The sequence below is a fragment of the Mustela erminea genome, chromosome X, assembly GCF_009829155.1.
Source record: "Mustela erminea isolate mMusErm1 chromosome X, mMusErm1.Pri, whole genome shotgun sequence".
NCBI classification, from domain to species: Eukaryota; Metazoa; Chordata; class Mammalia; order Carnivora; family Mustelidae; genus Mustela; species Mustela erminea.
The window spans coordinates 128,596,023-128,613,251 of record NC_045635.1 but is presented as its reverse complement, the minus strand read 5'-3'; the positions used below and the strand labels follow the sequence as shown (position 1 = coordinate 128,613,251).

At 61.5% G+C, this 17,229-nt stretch overlaps 1 protein-coding gene across 1 annotated transcript; it reads left to right on the top strand.

Annotated features, from left to right (window-relative positions):
* The first annotated feature begins 985 nt into the window (after window positions 1-985).
* On the top strand, window positions 986-17,223 carry ARHGAP4 (Rho GTPase activating protein 4). Its single transcript, XM_032329932.1, has 22 exons — window positions 986-1,153; window positions 5,505-5,712; window positions 5,789-5,951; window positions 6,077-6,139; window positions 6,408-6,590; window positions 7,273-7,401; window positions 7,491-7,712; window positions 11,693-11,794; window positions 11,912-12,103; window positions 12,193-12,277; window positions 12,440-12,467; window positions 12,707-12,809; window positions 13,537-13,597; window positions 13,700-13,777; window positions 13,868-14,002; window positions 14,111-14,216; window positions 14,309-14,542; window positions 14,626-14,699; window positions 14,778-14,961; window positions 15,091-15,183; window positions 15,452-15,566; window positions 16,676-17,223. The coding sequence occupies exons 1-22, from the start codon at window positions 1,087-1,089 to the stop codon at window positions 16,904-16,906; spliced, it is 2,856 nt and encodes a 951-aa protein (XP_032185823.1). The 5' UTR covers window positions 986-1,086; the 3' UTR covers window positions 16,907-17,223.
* Window positions 17,224-17,229: the final 6 nt, after the last annotated feature.

Sequence of the window (17,229 nt, the reverse complement as noted above, 5' to 3'; positions counted from 1 at the left end):
ACCATCTATACCCCAGGGATTCCCCACCCACCCGACCTCTGACAGATGTCCAGTCTGGTTCGTCAATGGCCGCGTGCAGCTTGCCTTCCCAGTTCAATGGAGAAAATCCATTGCCTTTTGGCTCCGGGTTGGTAGAGGCTGGTGGAGGGACATCCTGGATAAGGGAGGCCCCAAGATTTGTCCCCAGGCTTGTTAAGACCTTACACTGAGGGGGGAAGAGGAAGGCTGAACCCCCAGCCCCAAGTCTAAGGGCAGGTGCAAGCTACAGCAGAAAGAAGGCAGAAGAGTCTCTTCCGGCAGCAGGAAGTGGTAGGAAGTGGTAACTACCTATGGGGAAATGAGGCTTGTTCCTCCCTATGGGGTTGAGCAGAAGGGGAACCTTAGCCAAACCGTGCTCTCCCTGCAAGGAGGGGGCCTGAGGGAACAATGGCTGAGGTTCTAATCTCTCGGGCTGACCTTCCTTCGCCACCCCCCACCCTGCCCTTCCCCAGGAAGTTGACACCGGGCTCTCCAGTCTCCTTGTGCTTATCTCTCAGGGCTGTGACTGGGGATGTGTGGGTTCCATCTGATGTCCTGGGGGTCCGGGGGGAAGCAGGCGACCCAGGGGAGTCCAGGGCCCGGAGCAGCCAGAGTGGCACTGCCTACTGGCATTCGGGACTCATGGCCATGCTGTGAAGGGTGGGGTTTGGCAGTGGTGACCCGACAACCTTCTGCGGGAGGGGGAGTGGGGGGTGGGGGGACAATGGCGGCAGCGGGAGGGTGCCAGCTTGAGGACCACGTCGAGGCTGTCACACGGGCCCTGGCGGCTTGGCCGCTGAGCGCGGGGCACAGGCAGCCAGGGTGTGTGCCGAGCGCCCAGCACGAGGGGGCGGCAGGGTCCGGCCGCCGGGGGACCCCGCCGGAAAGCCCTTGCCGGCCAGCGCCGGGCCGGGGCCCGCCCCTCCCCCTCCCCCCCCGAGCCGCGCTGGGGGCGGGGCGGGGCGGGGCCGGCGGGGGTGCGGGCTGCAGAGCCCCAGGTCCCCGCGCCCGGCCCGCTCGCGGCCGCGTGGGAGCAGTGAGGCTCGACGGCGCGGCCGCCCGGAAGCCATGGCCGCGCACGGGAAGCTGCGCCGGGAGCGGGGGCTGCAGGCCGAGTACGAGGCGCAAGTGAAAGGTGAGCGGGCGTTGGGCGCTCCTGGCCCGGGTGCCTGCCGAGCTTCCCCCCCACCCGCCCCCGGGCTCGTGAGGGAGCCGGAGAACGCCGCTAGCCCAGGGCCCCGCTGCTCCTCCCCTCCCCCCCACACCCCCAGCGACCTCCGGAGGGGCTTGAGGGAGGGAGCCCGAGCCGACCCCCGACCCCCGACCCCCGCCCTTTGCCCCCTTCTTCGAGCCCCTGCGGTCTCAGCTGCGGACGGTTTCCCCTTGCGTCTTCCCTCCCCTCCTTTGGTTGCTCTGCCCTCCTTGGTTCTCCCTGCACCTACCCCAAGAGCCCGAGTGAGGGAAGGGGGCCCACGGGGGCCCCCAGAAAGTGGCATTCTAGCCAGAGTGAAATCGAGCACCTTTGTTTTGCCCAGGAGGTCCAGGTAGGGGAGTGTGAGTGCCTAAGGTGCCTGGAAGCAGGTCCTGTGCCCTCTCTTAGACTTGGGGGCCGCTGTCTCTGGGTCACGCAGGCCGGTGGGTGTTAGCGGTAGAGCTTTGGCAGGGCCAGCTTGGATGCCTTCTGAGGGTCGACCTCCTTGGGTTCTGAAAAACACTTGTGCAAATCACGTGCAAATTAGTTTTCAGATTCTTAGTGGACCCCTTCTGCCTGTCTTACCCAGGGCGGTCCAAGTGCCAGCAGCTGGGACCATAATGTTTCCCCGAGTCTTCAGATGTGTGAGCCCATATATCACTCTTAATTGACCCGTTTTACCGGTGAAGGAAACTGAAACTCGGGGGAAAGTGCCTTGCACACAGTCACACGGCAATAAAAACCCTTGGGAGGGAGAAGGAAATGATCCTTGAAGTTTCTTCCCACCCAGAGATGCAGGTTCTTTTCTTTTTTTTTTTTTTTAAGATTTTATTTATTTATTTATTAGAGAGAGAGACAGACAGACAGACTAGAGAGGGAACACAAGCAGGGGGACCGGGAGAGGGAGAAGCAGGCTCCCCACCAAGTAGGGAGCTGAATGCGGGGCTCGATCCCAGGACCTGGGGATCATGACCTGAGCCAAAGGCAGACCCTTAACCCACTGAGTGGTGCCCTGAGATGCAGGTTCTACCAGAATTATCCAATGTGAACAATTTACACCAAAAAGTATGCCTTCCCCCCACACCCCCCGTCTGGGAAAGGTGGCCTAATGGCCAAGCCAGCTTGAAGTGACTTAGCAGGGTGAGACAAGCCTTGCCTTCCTCGTTTCTCAGGTGGAGATAATGAGCCCCATCCTGCTTCCCCCGAATGTCAGGAAGCTGAAGGACTTTGGAAACTGTTCAGTCAGCAAATACAGACCAGTTAACTCACATTGAGACATTGGGAATGTGAGCCAGGCTGTCCTTACAGCCTGTTCCTTGCCGGCTCTGGGTCTCCAGTGCCTTTACCTTCTACTTCCTCCCCCAACAGAACTTGTCACCATACTAAACAAACCCCAGATCGCTGTCCTGACACCCTAAATTCTGAAAGGTCAGCGTAGTCGTGGTTTCGGTGGCCATCTTCTCTTTTGCTTTATTTGTCAGCAGAAGTGAGACCGTAGGCCTCGCTCACAGGAAGTGTTGGTGGGGCCCAGGCCCCGGCTTGGCGATGCAAGCGTGTGTGGACCCTGTCCTTCCTTTGGACAGAAGTTTCACATGCGTGTCTTCTGTCCCAGGCCCCGGGAATGTGGTGCTGGGCAAGAGAACCTGCCGCTGCCCTTGGGGGGCCCGCAGGTCCTGCGGGGGAGACACACGGCAAACAACCCCTACCACAATCACGTTCGAATATGATGGCAACCACTGTAAAGGGAAAGCACAGCGGTCCAGAAAGGGGGCGGGAGGAGGGCCAGACCTGGTTTGCGGGGAGGTCAGGGAAGGCTTGGCAATGAGCATGTTCGAGCTGAGATCTGAGAGCTGGAAAGTGGCAGCCTGGAGGCTGGAAAGTGGCAGCCTGGAGGCTGGGGGCCAAGCCCCAGTCACGGATCTCTAGACAACAGCCACGGTGCGGCGCAGGTCCGGGTTCCCGTCGACGCACGGCTGTCCTACTCAGCTGTGTTCAGTTGCAGCCGGTCTCCGGGGAAAGCTGGCTCTGCAAATAGCAGAGGAGGGTGAGGTGAGCTGGGACATCTCACGTGTTTCTTAGGATGAAATGAGATGTGCTTTTAGCCCCCAAATGTTACCCTGATTGGCCGAAGAACATCCAGATTGCCAGCGGCGCGCATCCCCTCCCCCTGGCCCGTGGAGCCGGCCCCGAGCCCGGCCTCAGATGGTGCAAGGAGACTCTGGCTCACCCAGCTCTGCCCTGCTCCCCGCTGGTCTCCGTGTCAGGAAGCACCCCCCAGCTCTGACTTCTTTTTGCCCAGCTTGACCCCGCGCTGGAAGGAGAGCGCCCCTGTTTAGTAATTCCAGCAATGACGCAACGACTGCGGCACCGCAGCCACCGGGGCGCCCCCCATCGCAGGGCTCCTGCTGGGGTGGGGATGGGGCGAGGGGCAGCTGCATCTGGGAGAGGGATCCAGGGGCCGAGAATAGGAAGGGGACATTCTCCAGAGGGAGATCGGAGGAGGTGATGAGGACGCCGGGCACGCACCGCCTCTGGGGGCTGCCCCGTGCCCACAGCCCCCCGGAAGTCACCGGCAGGACAGAAGTGCCAACGGTCCCACCACGGAGCTGTTCACAGTGGGGTTCTTCCAGTGGGCCCTGGGTCCTGCCCCTCCTCACTGCCTCCCAAGCCCGCTCCCTGGTCTGAGCCCTCACTGTCTTCTGCCTGGACTGGTTCAGGAGGTGCCCACTAGGCCAGGCACTTTCTGTCTGTCACCTGACCTCTGCCTGACCTCCCCACATGGCTTGGGTGCTGCGGCTTCGCTCTCCCTTAGGGCCAGCCCGACGGCCCGCCCTCGCCACAGGCCTCTCCCGCATCTGCCTCGCGGGCTCCAACAGCCTTCGCCGTGTTCTTGGACCCAAACATTCTTCCCAAATGGTGGCACGGCCCGTGGCTTCCTTCACCGCCAGACCGCCGGCTCCGAAGAGAGACCCCCGCCCCACCTCCAGCTCTGACTTCACCTTGCTCTTTGCCTCTCCACCCCCTTGCTCCTGGACGCTCTAGGCTATACCTGCCCACTTGTGATCCGTTTGTGGTTTTTTTAATATTGTTTGTTTGTTTGGGAGCTAGAGAGAGCGTGAGTGCGGTGAGGAGCAGAGGGCGAGGGACAGGCAGGCTCCCCGCTGAGCCCAGACTCCCTGAGATCAGGACCCGAGCTGTTGAAGTCCGGCGCTTACCTGACTGAGCCACCCCGATAAGCCTGCCCCCTGCGATCTGTCCCCCCATTCCCATCCCGGCATCATGAGGGCGAGCACTTGCTCAGCCGTCTTTGCCCCTCTCCATGTTCTTGTCTCGAACACGCCCGGCACAGACAGTCTACGGACGGGAGACATCCACTGCTGTCGCTCCCTGGGTCTGTCGGTGGAGATGAGTAAACGGGCCACCCATCGGCCAGAAGCCCAGTGTTATTAGTAGGGCTCCCTGGTGCCCACCTGGGCGCCCTGCGGGGCGGATGCAAAAAACGTTTGTAGCAGGTTGCTTGAGCTTGTCATCCAGGCGGCTCTTTGCTTTCATGGGGAAAGCAGTGTTGCCAAATCAAGCTAGCGATAAGGTGTCAAAAGCCAGTGGCGTGAGGGCCCAGGGTGTGGCTCTCTGCTGGGAGGTGTGTCGGGGGGTGCCCTGTGGGTCGGTGATGGCGAATAGAAACCAGGGGGCAGAAAACCGGCCAGCTCTCTCAGCCCATTCATCGTCAGGTCCAGCCAGCTTGCTCTGGCCATTGGCCCTCCCCGTAAGGCCGCCCTTTCCCCCTGGGGGCCAAGGGCAGGGTTCCTGGCCACTAAGGCCACAAGTGCACCGCAGCTTCGGCAGAATGCCACGGCAGCCTTGCCCCTACGCAGACCCGTATGTCTGGGTGTTTCAGCAAAGGCTACTCTGCCTGGGGTCCTGGGCACCCGGAAGGCAGGAAGCGGCTGGGCAAACAACCCAGGGGCTTTCCAAGCACCAGGGAGCGATGGGAAGCCCAACTGAAAGGCACCTGGCTGGGGCCAGGGCGAGGTGGGGCTAGGCCACTCTGTGTTCCCACCATCCCGAAGGACCCCCGCCCTCCCGGGGTGCCCAGGCTCCCTCTCTCCCCAGAGCAGCCTTCCCGATCTTTAGCTGCGTGGGCCTGACCGCTTCCCTTTAGCCTTGGCCCAGAGGTCCCTTTCCCCGGGGCCCAGCCTCCTTCTCCCCCTACCCCGGGGTCGTGAGGCATCATTCCCATCGCCCCCCCCCACGCCCCGAGCTGAGCTGCGGCCCCCCCCCCCCACCCCTGCAGAGATGCGCTGGCAGCTGGGCGAGCAGCTGCGCTGCCTGGAGCTGCAGGGCGAGCTGCGGCGGGAGCTGCTGCAGGAGCTGGCCGAGTTCGTGCGGCGGCGTGCCGAGGTGGAGCTGGAGTACTCCCGGGCCTTGGACAAGCTGGCCGAGCGCTTCTCCGGCCGCGGCGGCCGCCTTGGGGGCAGCAGCCGGGAGCACCAGAGCTTCCGGTAGGTCCTCGTGGGGCAGAGGGGCGGCGGCCGAGCCCGAGGCCCCGCGCCCGCTCTGAGCGCGCCTCTGCCCCAGGAAGGAGCCGGCGCTCTTGTCGCCCTTGCACTGCTGGGCCGTGTTGCTGCAGCAGACGCGGCAGCAGAGCCGGGAGAGCGCCACCCTGGGCGAGGTGCTGGCCGGGCCCCTGGCCCAGCGCCTGAGTCACATCGCTGAGGACGTGGGGCGCCTGGTCAGAAAGGTGAGGCCCTTGCCCTGGGCCCAGGAGGTGCGGGTGGCCCCAGGCTCGGCGGGGGGGGGGGGGTGGCCCGGGGGTGTGTCCGGTAGAGCTCTGAGGACCCTCACGCTCGGCCCCTCCACCCTCAGAGCAAGGATCTGGAGCAGCAGCTGCAGGAGGAGCTGCTGGAGGTGGTGTCGGAGCTGCAGACGGTGAGCCCGGGCCCGAGGGAGGCCCGTGGGGGGGCCTCCAGGCGGGGCTCAAGGAGGAGGGTCGGGGGCCCAGCAGGGTCCTGGCTTTGGGGGACTGCAAGCACGGCCCCTTGTCCCCGTTCCTGGGCACAGGGTGGTGGGGCTAAGTGCCTCCATGGGATGGGGTAGCTATCGGATCTGAATCCCCCACGGGCTGGGAGGAGCAAGGAGAGGGCTGGCTGTGGCCATGGCCTTCAGCAGGGCAGCCCGGCCCCGGTCCTCTCTGCAGGCCAAGAAGACGTACCAGCTGTACCACACGGAGAGCATGAATGCCGAGGCGAAGCTCCGGGAAGCTGAGCGGCAGGAGGAAAAGCGCGCGGGCCGGAGCGCCACCAGCGCACCCGCCGCGGCCACCGACACAGGGACCCTCCGCAAGAGCTCCCTCAAGAAGGGAGGGCGGCTGGTGGAAAAGGTGGGCCTGGAGGGCCCCTGTCTGTCTTCGAAGGCTCTGTTTCAAGGCTTTGTCCTCGGAATCCCTGGCCCTCACTGGGGCCTGCTGGGAGGTGGTGCCCGGAGGGAGAAAGCAGGGCCGGGGACAGGAGAGTCACAGCCGTCTGGTAAGGCCGGGCCTAGGCCGCTCTGCTGGCTTTCAAGGGCTCCCTAAGCGGGACTGGTAGGTGGGGGGGGGTGGGGGGGCAGGAGAACCGTCTTCCCCGTGCTCCCGCCTCTGCCCCACCCGGCTGGAGTGAAGAGAGATTTGGTTTTGCCGAGGCGGGAAGCCTTTGCCCCACCCACCCCTGCCTCACCTAGTGCTGCCAGGTCTCAGAGAGGCGAGAAGACCCACAGGAGGGGTGACTGGGGAGTGTGCACGGAGAGCTTGAGGTGGTCCCTGAGAGGCCGGGGAGGTGCCGAGCCCAGAGGAGCTGAGGGGGTCGCTGGCCCGAGGCGGGAGGGTTTCTGCGTGGCAGGGAGGGGCAGAGAGGGGCAAGGGAGGACATTGAGATTTCTGGGCCATGTACCTTGGGGGCCTGGGGGACGTCCCGGTGCAGATGTTCGCATGGCGGGGGGTGGAGGTGGAAATTCCTCGGAAGGCCTAAGGCGGGGGCCGGTCGGCCAAGTCAGTGACCCTGCTGTACTTGCGTGGTCTTGAGCAGCGTCAGGCCAAGTTCTTGGAGCACAAACTCAAGTGCACCAAGGCGCGCAACGAGTACCTGCTCAGCCTGGCCAGTGTCAACGCCGCTGTCAGCAACTACTACTTACATGACGTCATGGACCTCATGGATGTGAGTACTGTGGGGGGGGGCAGTAGGGGGCGGGGGGAGGGACCCGGCCCGGGGGACCCGCCCGAGCTGCGTGCTTGCCTCCTCCCCAGTGCTGCGACACAGGCTTCCACGTAGCCCTGGCGCAGCTGCTCCGGAGTTACGTGGCGGCGGAGAGCCGCGCCCAAGTCTCCCACATGCAGGGCCTGGGCAGCCTGGAAGAGGCCGTGGAGGCCCTAGACCCTTCAGGGGACAAGGCCAAGGTGCTGGAGGTGCATGCGGTCGCCTTCTGTCCCCCACAGCGTTTTGACTACCATCCCCACGAGGGAGATGAGGTGAGGGTCACCGGCCCCCAGGCAGGGACGTGAAGGGTTTTGTGTTCTCTGGTCTTCACTGTAAAGCGCTTGAGGCGCACGATCCCCACTTTGCTAAAACGTCGGAGCTGCCGGCCCTGGCTTATTTCTCAGCCCCTCCTTCAATGGCCACGAGGCAAAGGGCTCTCTGGAAGTTTTGCCGCGGGCATTTGAAGCCTCAGCCAGCGAACGCGCGCCTCCCCACCACGGCCCACACAGCGAAACTATCTCCGGCTGGACACCAGGTAGTCCGTGGGCATCTAGCTGTCCATATAGTTTTTGCCCAAATGCTCTGCATGTTTTAGACACTTCATAATGCCAAGCAGAAGGCGAGTAAACCACCCAAGCAGTGGAATGTAGCGTCTCTTGTCTCTTCACTGTTGTTTTCCCCGGTTTGTCCAAATGGGCGTTGCGAATGACAGGAATTACATGGAGCTTTTAGCTTTTTTTTTTTTTTTTTTCAATTCTATTTACTTATTTGACAGAGAGAGATCACAAGCAGGCAGAGAGGCAGGCGGAGAGAGAGAGGGAAGCAGGCTCCCCGCTGAGCAGAGAGCCCGATGTGGGGCTCGATCCCAGGACCCTGGGACCATGACCTGAGCCGAAGGCAGAGGCTTAACCCACTGAGCCACCCAGGCACACGAGCTTTTGGCTTTTTAATCTGTATTCTGATCCGAGTCGTAGTTGAAAAAGTCCAATGTTGCTCAAGGCTTACAATGGCCCGTGGCAGTTCTCTGACTCCCCCTTTCTGGTCCTGATTCCACTCCCCAGGAACAGCCACTTCCCGCTCCTCTTCCAGCTGCAGTTTCTGGTGCTCGCCTCGAGGTGTTCTCACGGAACTTCCTTCCACAGCCGGCGGGCCAAGCGCGCTGCCCTGCCGCCGGGTCCTCTGCCTCCTCCCCCGCTTCTCCCAGGCAGTCTGGGACTTCGCTTGTCTGAAAATGCCCATATTCTAGCCTTGAAATTGGTTGCAAGTTGAGCTGGATATAGAATCTTGAGTTGACAATTCGTTTCTCTTGGACTGTGAAAGACATCGCTGCACTTCCCACTGACGACGCAGTCTGATCCTTAAGGATCCTTTTTCCTTCACGGGACTGGACCACCAGTGGGCACTGTGGGTTTAGAGTACTGTGGCCTTACGTTTGGGCCTTATATTGTTCCTTTGATCATTTCCTGCCCCCCCTAATTTTCTTTTCTCTCACTTTCAGGAATTCCTGTACTTGGGTGTTGGACCTTGTGGGTTGATTCTCTAATTTTCTTATCCGTTCTCTTTCCTCTTCTCCGCCTCTATTTCTTTTAGTTAGAGATTTCTTCAATTATCTCTTTCAATCCCTTGTTGGAATTTTTTTAAATTTACTTTTGTAGTTTTTGTTTCAAAGAGATCTATTCTATTTTCCAAATTCCTATTTAAAATAACCCCTTCTCCTTGTTTTGTGGATATCGTATTTTCTGAGATCATTCTGAAATGTTCATTTTTGTTTTCTTGATGTTTTTCTTGGCTCTCTGCATTTTCTCTGTTTTCTTGCAGTTAAAAAAAGAAAAGAGCTCACTTTCATCTTTCTCTTTCATTTTAGAGCTTGCCTCAAATGGCTGGCAATTCTCGGTCATGAAGTCATATTTTTTTATAAAATTTTATTTATTTGACAGAGAGAGACACAGAGAGAGAAGGAACATAAGCAGGGAGAGCGCAAGAGGGAGCAGCAGGCTTCCTGCCAAGCAGGGAGCACGATGTGGGCCTCGATCCCAGGACCCTGGGATCATGAGCTGAGCCGAAAGCAGACGCTTAACGACTGAGCCTCCCAGGCGTCCCTCATGAGGTCATATTTAAGGGGAGGGGCTGACCGGTAGATTAGATGATATAGCGGATGTGCATGAGCAGAGCTCGTCAACGGGGTGGGGGGGCTTTCCGTCAGGGACTCAGACCATTGCTTTGAGGGAGACACCCATGGTGGGGATCTTGGGGTGTCCTGGTAAGAGGGTGCTAGGAAGGACTAGTGGGATTTGGGGGAGGGACTTGGCTCTGACTCTGGCCTAGATACTGTCGGGAAGCCGGGGCGACTCTGATTGGATGTCTTCAGGAATCTTATCTAGAAGGCAGGAGGTGGGGGGGCCGGGGGTGAAGGGAGGCTAACCCTGAACAGACGGAGGTTTGCGCATTTCTGTGGCTTGGACAAAATTCTTGTTTTTGTCTCCACTCAGATGTGATTATAAGGTGTTCTTGTTTTTGTCGTCAGTCCTCGTGGTCACAGAGTGACCTTGTCTGATGCTGATGCTCTGTGACACTCCTTATGTTCAGTAGGATAACAGCATGTCCCATCTGGGCGGCGCCAGATGGCAGCGGCTGCTTGCTTATTCCTCATCGCTAGGAAGTTTTGTCCCCTTCTTTAGCTGTGACTAGTGTCCCGAAGTCCAGAATCCCTCTGATTTATCCTTTCCAGAGGCCAAATCTCCTGCTAACCATATGGGTCTGGGGGGAGGGTCTTCTAATATTAGTGTCTCCTAGAGCTTGGAGAGACTTTTCTTTCTTTCTTTTTTTTTTTTTTTTTTTACAATTCTGGTCAAACATACATGAGATTTACCATTTCATATAAGGACTTTTTTTTTTTTAATTTTGTACCCAGTGTGGGGCTTGAATTCAGACCCCGAGACCAAGAGTTGCACACTCTACTGACTGAGCCAGCCGGATGCCCCCATTTTAACCATTTTTAAGTGTGATGTTCAGTGACGTTAAGCACATGTCACATCTTCCCAAACTGAAACTCTATCCGCAGGAGACACTTGCTCCCCTTCCCCACAGCCCCCCAGCATCCCCTGTCCTACTTTCTGTCTCTCTGAATCTAGCTTACTGTCACGGGTGGACTCACACTGTACTTGTCTCTTGTAATTTGCTAGTGGTGCTCGGCCTAGTGTCCTCGAGGCTCCTGGATGTCGCAGCCTGTGACAGGCTCTTCTTCCATTCTAAGGCTGAAAATCATGGCCTTGTATGGACAGAGTGCATTTGCTTCTCCATTCATCCCTTGGTGGACACTTGCGCTGCTTCCTGCTTTTGGCTGCCGTGAACGCAAGTGTGCAAATCTTTCACTTCTATGGCATCTCAACTGTTGGCCTCGCTGCACCCCCCCCCCGGCATCTCCATGACCTAGGCCTTCCTGCGCCCCTTTCTGGTGGGGCTTGCAGAGGACAGAGAGCAGGGCATGTTCAGCAAAGTCTTAGCTCTCCATTTGAACTTGACGTCACTGTCAGAGTTCTCCAAGTGGTTCATGTTTGAAGGAGAGGCATTCCTCTTCCTCACTTCCTAAAGTCGGTCTCCCCGACCCCTCACTCTGCCCACAGGGCAAGGGGCTCAAAGGCTCACATTTTGCTACAGGAAACCTATTTCTGCCTGATCAGAATGAGGCGTTTTTCTCGCTAGGCTCTCCCTCTTCTGTCTCACACCCCAGCCCTCCTGACCACATTTTTAAAAAATGATCAGCTGCTTTATTGAGGTGTGAATCACGTACCATATAATCCGCCCATTTAAAGTATACAATTCCACGGGTTTTAGAATTTTCGCCGAGTTACGCAACCATCACCACCCTCTCATTGCCAAACACGTTCACCACCAAAAAGAAACCCTGGACCCCGGAAGCAGTCACTCCCCATCCCCTCTCCCATCCCCCCACACCCCCTCATCTGATAAGGCATTGGGCTCGCTTCTGTCTTGCGGCCGTTAGGAGTAGCACTGCTGTGAGTGTCTGTTCGCTGGTGTGCGCGGGCACGGAGGAGCCCGTTCCTCTCAGGGAGAACCGGGTAGGTTACATGTCAAGGACCAGGGGTCCTGGACAGCAGCTGCTGCGGCAGCGGAAACACACATGCTGTCCTCAGGCCCAGAGGCCTCGGTGCCCACTGCCCAGCCCACTGCCACGCCTGAGCTTCATGGCCCCAGGCTCAGCCCTCAGTGCCCCGCACACCGCCCCGCACAGGTGGCTGAGATCCGGCTGGAGATGGAGCTGCGGGATGAAATTCTGCCCAGAGCCCAGAATATCCAGAGCCGCCTTGACCGACAGACCATCGAGACAGAGGAGGTAGGAATGCCTTGGCTCAGGGTGGGGACCAGGACCCGGAGACACGGAGCCAAGTGGCTGTGGTCTCCCCTCCCCCTATCTTCTGACTTGGACTTCTGTCCCTCGCTTGTGCCCCAGGTGAGCAAGACTCTGAAGGCCACACTGCAGGTCCTGCTGGAGGCGGTGGCGGCGGAAGACGGGGACGCACTCGACTCCCTCCAAGCCAGCCCCTCCACCGAGTCCCTCAAGTCCACCAGCTCGGATGCAGGGGCGCGGCAGGCTGGCCGCAGGCGGGGCCAGCAGCAGGAGACGGAGACCTTCTACATTACGGTGGGGAGGGGTCAGCTGGGGGGGGAGCGGGGCGCAGGGAGGGCCCAGAGCTGGGATTCCAACTTCAGACTCTTCTTTGGGCTCCCCAGAAACTGCAGGAGTACCTGAGTGGGCGAAGCGTCCTCGCCAAGCTGCAGGCGAAGCATGAGAAGCTGCAGGAGGCCATTCAACGAGGTGGGCCCCCCTTCTGGCCCTGGGCTGCTCCCTCCCAGCCCCCTGGGCCCAGGGTGGCTCCCGCCCTCAGCTTTCCTGCCTCGCCCCCCGCCCAAGCCCGCGTTCCTCTCTGCCAGCCTTTCTTTCGGACCCGCAAAGCGCACCACTGTTTTCTACCCCCAGGTGACAAGGACGAGCAGGACGTGTCTTGGTGAGTTCCCGCTGTGTGCGGGCCCGTGTGTTCTCAGGGGTGGCTTCTACAGGGACCAAGCTGCCATGTCCCCACATACCCTCTCCTTGGGGCCCAGCTCTGCTGCTCATCGTTCTGTGGCCCAGTGGGTTCTAGACCGACTTGTGGGCTCCAGGGCCCTGCTTGGCTGGGCTCCGGGAGGGTGGGGGGCATCCTGTTCTCCGTACCCTCCCCTCAGAGCCAGCTGCCATCCGCTACAGGGCCCAGTACACACAGAGAAAACAGCAGAAGAGCCGCCGCCCCCGCCCCAGCTCCCAGTATAACCAGAAGCTCTTTGGGGGGGACATGGAGAAGTTTATCCAGGTACTGGCTCCGCCTCATGCTCCAGCCAAGTGCAGGCCCTGCCCTGCCTTCTGGCTTCCCTCGGGCCCACGACCCCAGTGGCCTCGATTGTCGACTAGTGGTCGACCGACCCCTCCTGCACGGGCCTCTGTCAGGCCTGCCCCGACTGCAGGGAAGGTCTTCACTCAGCACCAGGCGTCTACCGAGGGGCACCCCTGGGGCCCAGTCGGTGAAGTGCTGCCTTTGGCTCAGGTCACGGTCTCGGGGTCTCGGGATCGGGGCCCACATCGGGCTCCCTGCTCCGCGGGGAGCCTGCTTCTCCCTCTCCGGGCCTCCCGCGCGCGCGTGCGCTCTCTCCCCTCCTCTCTCTTTCACAAATAAGTAAATAAAACACTTAAAAACAAATTAAAAAAAACAACCCAGGCCTCGACAGAAAGCCTCAGGCAGGAGCGCGTGAGGAGGAAGCTCTGGCTGGCGCGCCCCTGGGGGTCCTAGGCGACGCAGCGAGGGAAGGGAGAGGGTCTGAAAAGAAGAACCAGCGGGCGCGTTTTCGCGATGTGCTCCCGCGCTGCGGCTGGTTCATTTAAGAGTTTGGCAATGTCAGTGGATTCGAGGTTGGTTGGGGCGAGTCTCGCAAACCACGTGGCAGGCCGCATTGCCAATAACCGTCGCGGCTTGTTCAGAGAAGATACAAGGGAGCCAGAAACAAGGAGGGACTGTGAAGTGAGCGCCCCCTCTCTGTCCCCAGAGCTCAGGCCAGCCCGTGCCCCTGGTGGTGGAGAGCTGTATCCGCTTCATCAACCTGAATGGTAAGCAAGACCCGGGCCTCCCTGCTGCCTGCCCAGCACCCAACCCCCCAGGCGCTGGGGAGGGGACCCGGCTGACACCCACTGGTTCTCCTCCTCCCCTAGGGCTGCAGCACGAGGGCATCTTCCGGGTGTCAGGTGCCCAGCCCCGGGTCTCAGAGATCCGTGACGCTTTTGAGAGAGGTAGGGGACCGGCTGGACAGGGTAGGGGTGGGCGGAGGGTGACAGCCAGAGCTGGTGCGATCGGCCTCCTACGCCCTGCGTCACCCCTAGGGGAGGACCCACTAGTGGAAGGCTGCACACCCCACGACCTGGACGCGGTGGCAGGGGTCCTGAAGCTCTACTTCCGGAGCCTGGACCCCCCACTCTTCCCTCCGGACCTGTTTGGAGAGCTGCTGGCCTCGGCAGGTGAGACCCAGGCATGAGGCGTCCTGGCGGGGCGGGGAGGGGGACACTGCCCCGTGGCCAGGGCCTCACTCCCGCGCTTCTCTCCCCCGGGGGCGGCCTGGGCCGCAGAGCTGGAGGCTGTGGCTGAGCGGGTGGAGCACGTGGGCCGCCTCCTGACCCAGCTGCCCGCACCGGCGCTGGTCGTCCTGCGCTACCTCTTCACCTTCCTCAACCAGTGAGTGTGCTCTGGGGGACCAAGAGAGCTGTGGGGAGCGCGGGGCACAGGCGGCGGGGCGCTTGCTGCCTGTGACCCGCGTGTGCCCCCAGCCTGGCGCAGTACAGCGACGAGAACATGATGGACCCCTACAACCTGGCGGTGTGCTTCGGGCCGACGCTGCTGCCCGTGCCCGCCGGGCAGGACCCAGTAGCCTTGCAGGGCCGCGTGAACCAGCTGGTGCAGACCCTCATTGTGCAGCCGTCGCGGGTTTTCCCGCCCGTGACCGTGCTGCCGGGCCCGACATATGAGAAGTGCATGGCGCCGCCCTCCTCCGGCTGTCTGGGGTGTGTATCTGTGCGGGGCCTGGGGGGGCGGTGCAGCAGAGGGGAGCCCCGTCATTCACGCAGATGCCTCACTTTGACCTCAGGGATGCCCAGCTGGAGGGCTTGGCTGGGGACAACGAGCCAGAGCTGGAAGCGGGGACCGTGGCCCAGGAGGATGGTGAGTGGGGGGAGAGGAGGTGCCGATTTCTGACTGCCCTGGGTGTGCCCTCCGCCTCCAGCCCCCTTTTCTCCGCAGACCTGGAGGGGGTCATGGAGGCCGTGGCCTGTTTTGCTTACACGGGTCGCACAGCCCAGGAGCTAAGCTTTCAGCGCGGGGACGTGCTGCGGCTGCACGAGCGGGCCTCGGGCGACTGGTGGCGGGGCGAGTGTGCGGGCGCCCGGGGACTCATCCCGCACAAGTACATCACGCTGCCTGGGAGGTGAGTGAGTCCCAGCTTCCCTAGGCCTGGGGCAGCCCAGACCACTTCGGACCAACCCTGAGAGCCCGCCGGCCCCCAGAGCCTGCGCTGGGAATGAGCACTTTTTGTGGGTCGTCTCTCTGACCCTAGTGCAGAAAAGCACACGGCAGCCCAGGGGCCGCAGGCTGCGGGGGAGCCGGTGAGCAGTCCAGAGATCCTCCTGGCCATGGAGTTCATCCATCGGTGAGCGAGGGAAAGAGGGTTCCTTGGGAAGATTCATTTTGGTGGCCCCACTCACTCACCTCGGCCTGAGCACTGCCGCTGGGGAGCCAAGCCTGTGCCAGGCAAAGGTGTGGTGCTGAGTCAGAAGGGGCTGGGGTCTGGCTTAGGCCATGTGGAGAGGATCTCGGCTGGGGGACCGTTGTCCGTGAGGGACACCAAAGGACCGAATCCCGCTGGGCCAGCCTCGCTCTTCCTCCTCTCTTGGCCATGTCCTGTCTGTACCCTGCAGGCCAGAGCCATGCGCCCCGCCCGAGGCCCCACTGGGCACCTCCGGGGGGCCCTCTGGGCACAGGCGGCACTGTTTGGTCCCTACCTCCCCGGAGCGATATGTGGAGGTAGACAAGGTGAGAGCCAGGAGTGGGTGTGTGGCAGATAGTGGGGGTGGGGGGGTACCTCTCCTGGGGGGGGTCTTTACCTCCCCATTAGGAACCAAACTCTTTCTTCCCAAGGTTCATGTCTGCCCTTCCTGGCCTCAGACCAGCTGTCAGGGCCCAGCCCGGGGAGGGACAGGCCAGCAGGGGTGTGAGCCCAGAGGGAAGGATGATCCCCAAAGCAGAGTGGAGGGGGACCTGGGGGCTCATTCGGTTCTTGAGCAGGAAGTGGCAAGCGGGAGTCCCAGGCAGGCATGGCATCTGGAGCCAGGGTAGGTGACCAGTAGTGGCCTAGCAGGCACTTGGTGGCCAAGGAGGACAGAAGGGACAGGTTGAGGAGATGGACAGATGGAGAGAATGGGTGCTGGATACGGCCCCCGCTGGGGGGCAGCCTAGGGAGACCGGCTCCCTGCTCTCATGGGCCTAGCACGTGTGCTTCTGGGCTCCCAGTGAGCAGAAGCCTTCGGGATAGCGGGGACTGGAGGAAAGAGCCCAAGAGCACGCAGCGCGCCGGCTGTGGCCCAGTGGCCCGGCCTAGGAGTCAGGGGACCAGGGGCTGACCTAGGCCACACAGACTCTCATGCCAGGGAGCAGGAGTCTGGTGGTAGGCAGGGGAGGCGAGAGGCAGGGGAGGCAGGCGGCGGGCAGGGCCAGGGGGGTTGCAGGGAGACACTCACCTGAGAGGCTCCAGCACGCTGGTGGTCCCTGGGGCCAAGGTGTGGCTGTGATCCCAGCCACAGGGCGATGAGAGTAGGTATGAGAAGGGGGAGGGATGTATTGCTGTCCCCAGAGGAGGCTGTGACAGTCACACCAAGAGTGGCAGGAGGGAAACCGGACAGGGAAGGAGGGGTGGCAGCTTTGGGGCCAAAGGAGAGAGAGAAGGGGCGTGGTGACAGGAAGGTGGCCAAGGGCTTTGGTTTCGGAATGAGAAAGAGTTCGAGTGGATGCTTGGGCGGCAGAGGGAGGAAGGCCCGCCACTCCTGGCTCAGGGAGGCGAGCCCCCAACCGGGGATGGGAGAAAGAGCGGGCTAGGTTGGGGGAGGTCTTCAGCAGGAGGTCCCCTCTCTCTGCTCCCCCCTTAGGCCGTGGCCCAGACCATGGACTCCGTGTTTAAGGAGCTCTTGGGAAAGACCTCCGCCCGCCAAGGCCTTGGGCTGGCGTCCACCTGCTCCCCTGGCCACGGGCCCTGCAGCCTGAAGCCTCCAGCCTGCAGCCGCCTCGGCAAAAACAAAGGCCTCTCCCGGGGCTCCGGGGTCCTGGCGTCCCCCTCGGCGTCCTGTCCCCAGAGCCCGGACTCGCCCCTTAAGCACTGAGGTGCTGCCAGCTTCTCCCCCGCTCCGTGCAGCCGGCGCTGGTGCTCCTGCCCTCAGCCCTCCGGCCCCTCGCAGAGGAGGGTCCAGCTGCCCAGAGGCGGCCCCGCCTGCTCCAGACCCGGCTTGGGCCCCTGGGGAGGCTGGGGCGGGCCCCTCCGTGGCTTTTCGGTGAGGGTTTGTCCGCGAGCTGGGTGGTGGGCGCCCGGGCCTGCGTCTGCCTCACCGAGAGTGCGGTGCCGGGGCCGGTGCCGGTGCCGGTGCCGGTGGGAGCTGGCAGGCGGCGGCTGCTGTTCATAAAGGCCTGTGCGCTGACTCCCCATGCG